The sequence below is a fragment of the Globicephala melas genome, chromosome 6 (assembly GCF_963455315.2).
Source record: "Globicephala melas chromosome 6, mGloMel1.2, whole genome shotgun sequence".
In the NCBI taxonomy this organism is placed as follows: Eukaryota; Metazoa; Chordata; class Mammalia; order Artiodactyla; family Delphinidae; genus Globicephala; species Globicephala melas.
Window position 1 is genome coordinate 85672111 of NC_083319.1, and position 6000 is coordinate 85678110.

Genomic DNA, 6000 nt, shown 5'->3' on the forward strand with positions numbered 1-6000 from the left:
CCTGGCAAAGCCCCAGCATATGTAGCCGGCTCTGCCTCCTGCAGAAGGGGAGAAACCAGGCCATTCATAGCTCACTTCCTGCAGCCACAGTGGGAATCAAAAGGTACAGGTTCTTAGGAGCCAGAAGCAGCCTTTCATGGACCCTTTTTCTTAGAGTTGCTGTAAAATGCACTCGGGCAACATGTTCCTCATCCCCTGGGAGCTGTGGCTACCCTGGGGTGCCTGAGGTTCCCCTATGGACAAGAGCATCCCAGGGACCCAAAGCCTCCCTGGCATGGGCTGGAGGGCCCTTCCGAGAATTCTGATTGTTTCCAGAAGCTGGATCCCACACCTTCGGAAATGAATCAGAACTCTGGGTGGTCTTTTTTTTTTACAATTAAAACCACAGGATTTCCTGAAACCATAAAACTACATTTGGCCCTATCAGTGTCCAGAGTCTACACCAGTCTTAGCAAACCCTGATGGTGTGACCCCAGAAAAGCCACTCCAAAATGAAAGGCTGGGCCTGGCTACACCTGCCTCAACAGCAGCTAGATGCCAGCCAGGCTGTAAAACCGAAGGGTAGCTCTGAGCTGAAAAGCTTCATTAAGAGTAAAAGGATAGTTGCAGTTTCTCAACGTGAAAAAAGTTCTGGGGGTGGATAGTGGTGACGGTTGCACACCAATGTCAATGTATTTACTGCCACTGCACTATGCAGTTACAAGTGGTTAAAATGAAAAAAAAAATTATGTTATATTTATTTTAGCACAGTTTTTTAAGAACAAGAGAAAAAAGAGAAAGCTGGAACCTAAAACTATCCAGGTAACCGTAAAGCTTGCTGAGTAATATACAGTACTACCCATGTGTTCACAGCAGCCCAGCAAAGCCTGTGCCCCCCACTATGGGGCGGGAATGATTGCTTTTAAGAAGGATTGATTAATGAAGGATTGCTTTTAAGAAGATTTGATTTTTTTTATTTTAAAAGAACCTGTAAAATGGTTATCATGGGAGGAAGAAGTGAGAATTTTGTTTGGCTTCTTTTCTTTTTTTGTTTATTCAGTGTTTTGGGGTTTTTTGTTTGTTTTTCGTTCAAATTCATACCTTGGATGGCACCAATAGTCTTTTAAGGACTTTGGATTCTTTTTGCTTTTTTGGGTTTTTTGGCTATGTTGGGTCTTTGTTGCTGTGCGTGGGCTTTCTCTAGTTGCAGCGAGCAGGGACTACTCTTTGTTGCGTGTGTGGGCTTCTCATTGTGGTGGCTTCTCTTGTTGCAGAGCACGGGCTCCAGGTGCACGGGCTTCAGTAGTTGTGGCTCATGGGCTCAGTAGTTGTGGCTCACAGGCACAGTAGTTGTGGCTCGTGGGCTCTAGAGAGCAGGCTCAGTAGTTGTGGCGCACAGGCTTAGTTGCTCCGTGGCATGTGGGATCTTCCCAGACCAGGGCTTGAACCCGTGTCCCCTGCATTGGCAGGCGGATTCTTAACCACTGTACCACCAGGGAAGCCCCAGGACTTTGGATTCTTGGCGACTTAGGCCACACCATTTATGAGGGCAACATGCTCTGATTCATCATTCCCCAGACGTTTGCTGAGCACCTATTGCCTATCATGGGTGCCAGCTCCACGCTCACAGCAGGGACTCAGAGCTTGGTAGGCTGGAACCTGCTCCCCTAACCAGCCTTGGGGCTCAACTCGACTGTCCGAGGAATTTGCTCTCAGGGGGCTATTTTCAGGGACTGTGACTGTACTTTGGATGGCCACCTGAGGTTGAGGTCACTTTTATCATTGCAACCAAGGGTCACATGCTGGTGAGAGGACTCAGCAGCTGCCAGGCAGGGGCCACGTCAGGGACAGAAACTTCTGTCCCCACTGAACGCCTGGTCAGGGAGGTGCCCCTGAAAGGGGACTGAAGGAGCAGTCAGCCCCCTTCCATCTGCAGCTCTGGAAATGCATGTGGCGGAGCAGGAAATGACCCCAGGAAACGGCGGCTAGTCCTGGCTGAAACGCCCAGCCTCAGAAGGTTGCCCGTGACTCTTGTTCACAAGGCAATTCTTTGACCAGAAGAATCGAAGAAGTGTGTGGGAGTGGGGAGGAGGGACAGGAAAGAAGCTTCACAGGTACCTACAGTAGAGGCTTCCCTGAGCTCGGACTCTGATGCCCGTCACTAGGGGCTGACGCTTGGTGAGGGTGGCCTGGCCAGGCGCCAAAGGCTGTGACTCCAGCCTGTGGGGTTCCTGTCAGCAGTACAGCAAAAGGACCGGGACAAGCTTCTGGTGAATAATGTGTCTTGTCCCATCGAAATCACAGAATTTTACAATGAAAAGAGACCTTATAGATGATGTGATTCAACCACGCTCTTTGGAGGCTGGAAGGAAAGAGTTTAAGAGATTTAGACCAAACAACACGGTTCAATTATTACAATTTAGACTAAATGTCAGGCCCTCTGACCACAACTGGGGCCCTTTATACTCCTCTGCTAAGTATTTATATTGTAATGTAGTGGGTGTGTTGTGAGTGCATGTGTATGTGTGTATACTGTGTGTGTGTGCACAAGTGTGCACCAGTGTATTGCGTAAGTATGTGTGTGGCGTGTGCATGTGCCCACGCATACACGTAACTGTGTATGTGCATGTGTGTAAGTGTGTATATACATGTATACGTTTGTGTATGAGTGTATGCATGTGTGTATAAGTGTGTGTGTATTGTGTATAAGTGTGTGTATGCATATGTGATGCATGAGGTAAGGGATTCCCTGGCCATAAAGACTTGCTCTTCTGGCCAAGAGCCTGGATTGCCACTGATTCAGCCATGAGTGCCCATTTCCCACAACCGGGGTGACTAACAGAGCATCACGAGAATTTTCTTACCCCCCACCCCATGCCATCCTCCAGTGTGAGCCCTATGGGGTTCTGCACAGCCCTCAGGTTACATCACAGCCAGAATCAGTGATGAGCTTCCTGTCTTCCGAGAAGGGAAGGCCAGTCACCCTAGAGGGAGGCCAGGCTGTTTCCTCTAAATCACGTGATTCTGTGACCAGTACTCGCATGGGAAGGAGAAGTCAGGCATTTATTACTGACAGTCCATGCTCCCACCTCTGTGCTGAAAGGCAGCAAGCCAGGTCCTTCCTTGCCAGCCCTACCCGGGGCTCAACAGCGCCCCTTTGGCTTTCGGGGCAATTGCAATGCAATGAAAGGTTTTTTTTTCCTTTCACCTTTTTCCTAGACATACAATATTTTAATGGAACTGAAATCATACAAAATGTACAATTTTATATGCTGCTTTTTAAAAAATTGAAGTATACTGACGTATAATATCCTATTAGTTTCTGGTGTACTTGCTTTTTTTATTTTAATGTAACATGATGGCTCTTTTTCAATGTTACTAGAAGCTCTTCAGAAACGTTAGTTTTAATGGCTCATAATACTCAAATAGTGTCATATCCCGATTGAACTAACTGTTCCTTACCATGAAATACTCAAACATTTTCCCCCATTATAAATAAAATTGGGATAAACATCTTTTGGTACTTTTTTCCCCCTACATTCTGGATTAGACATGAAACATTTGGGGGTGGGGGTGGGGTGTGGTCACATGACAATTAAAAATCCAAGGACAGAAGCATTCATTGCTGAGCAAAAAATTGCATTTGTGTTGCTCTCTTTCCTGGGAAAATAGAAATCTAATGTCTAGATTTCTATTTTCCCAGAAAAACGTTATTTTATCTACCAACCTTATGATGCTTTCTTACTACATTTTTTTTGCTGCTTATAACAGCTTTTATAATATCATTCTTTTAGCAAGAATGGAAAGAAAATTCAATCTTTCCACCATCATGAGAGACGAAAATGATTAGTTAATAATTATAGTTATTGATTGTTTAGAAAACTCTCAGCTTCAAAACTCATTTTTAGTTAATGTCATATAAACTTTGAGAATTGTTTTCAAATCTGGGGAACCTCTATCAAGTATATATATATACACATATGAGCTGTAGGATTTTCTGACATGTTGACTTTTCTCATTTAGTAACTTATTTTATATGTTCGTACAATTGTAAACACTCATTAACCAGTTGTCATGGTGGACATACTTCTCCGTCTGGTTTGATGTCCTGAGTTTCTGTGCAGGCTTCTGTCAGTGGAGAGGCACTTCCTGGTGCTCTGGTCTCTTCTATTTGTGTGGCCCCCCTGCCATCCCGCTCAGGGGTCCCAGTTCTCCAGCCGACAGACATTGCTGACCCTGGGAGCCAGCCGTCCAGCTGGGTCTCTGTCCAGCATGTTGGGAAACTACTGGACGAACTTATCAGTCAAAACAGGCTGTAGACAGTGAAGATCCCCACTAAAGACCCTTTCATGCAGAGAACACCCAGCCCCAGGGCAAACATGCAAATCCGGTTATTTTGCAGAAGGTTCTAATTTGTCAATTTAGCTGACTGCTTTCGCCTCATGACATTTTACTTATCTTTCCATAAACCGGACAAAGGCAGACTTGATTTGATTCTCATTCATCATTTTGGCAAGAATGCCATCCTGCAAATGAGAAATGAAAGTGAATTTTACTTCTCTCTGTCCCCAAAAGCTATAGCCTGAAGCTGTTTTCCCATAATAAGTAGCTTTTCGTTTTACTGACTCTTGAACCCTGCATTATTGTGTCAGTGGTTCCACTTTGAGAATTTCATGCACTAGTAAAATGTCATAAAGGTCATGGGGGCCTGACACTTTGTTTTGCAAAGTAAGACCACTTAGAAACAGCAACAGCTACCAAATGATGTTATCAGTCATTGCAAAAAAAGTTTTTAAACATTGTAATGTCAAAAAAAGAAAAGAAAGGAAGGTAAGTTAGAGTCTTAGAACAAAGGACATTTCTTTCCATTGAATAATCGAATCTTAGGGGGAAAAAAATCATCCAGTGGTCCTTATTTTCTCCTTATGTCACAAGACTAGTGACCAGTTGGTCATGGGCAGTGTGACTTTTGTTGTTTTGTTTGTCCAGAAGCCTTGGCTCTTTGCTATGTATAGAAGTGCAGGGAGAGCCCCACAGGACCCTTCTTGTGAAATATTTCAAGGCCATGTTGATTCCATCCCCTGAAAACTATAAAACTCACCTACTGTTCTCCAGGCAAGGCCAGGCTTTAGGAAGCATGGAAATTCTGGCTGCTCTGGAAAGAAGGTCACAGGATCTTAGCATTAGGAGAAACCTGGAAGTCAGGCGGTTTGGCCAGGGCATGACCCCGCCAGGAATGGCAAGGGGTCAGTCGGTCTCTGCTCCAACAGCCCCAGGGCTGGAGAATTACAAAAGCAGGTTTTGATTCATAAGTGCACTGACACTTGCCATCCTTGTTCTGTCTTCCAGGTTACATAGAAATCTTGATTGTCATCCAAAATAGCCACTTAGGGTTTCCCTGGTGGCGCAGTGGTTGAGAGTCTGCCTGCCGATGCAGGGGACACGGGTTCGTGCCCTGGTCCGGGAAGATCCCACATGCCGCGGAGCAGCTGGGCCCGTGAGCCATGGCCGCTGAGCCTGCGCGTCTGGAGCCTGTGCTCCGCAACGGGTGAGGCCACAACAGTGAGAGGCCAGCGTACTGCAGAAAAAAAAAAAAAAAAAAAAAATTATTAACAATACCTTACACACTGTTAGTTGTCTGTACCAAGGTAATGATGATGGTTTCCTGAATTGTAGAATATCTGAATTGAAAGCTTTGTAAACGGAAAGAACAGAGAATCTTACTCATCACTCAGTCTTACAAAGTGTTATGTCTTAACCCACTGCAGTCACCCGTGCACTGACAGTGCACCCTGAGGGGAATTCAGGATAGAAAAATACAGGATGAAGCAGTCTGCATGTTGGATATATGGCCCCTACATAGTTAAGATGCATATCTAAGGAAGAATTTCAATGATCCCAGATTCTTTCCATATATAGAAAAAGCACTAACATCACTAACTTGAGGTATCTGGCTTTTGTGATTAGCAGTAAACTTTTACCAAGATGGATGCTTGACCACCTGTATTTCCCAGCCAAAAA

General features: G+C 45.1%; 1 protein-coding gene across 1 annotated transcript in view; it reads left to right on the forward strand.

Annotated features, from left to right (window-relative positions):
* The window catches only part of DAPK1 (death associated protein kinase 1), a 216967-nt gene extending 211488 nt beyond the window's left edge, over window positions 1–5479 (forward strand). The window contains exon 26 of the mRNA XM_060301109.2: window positions 5329–5479. Within this exon, the coding sequence (XP_060157092.1) occupies window positions 5329–5337 (9 nt within the window). The 3' untranslated portion in view covers window positions 5338–5479. The remainder of the gene's footprint in view (window positions 1–5328) is intronic.
* Window positions 5480–6000: the final 521 nt, after the last annotated feature.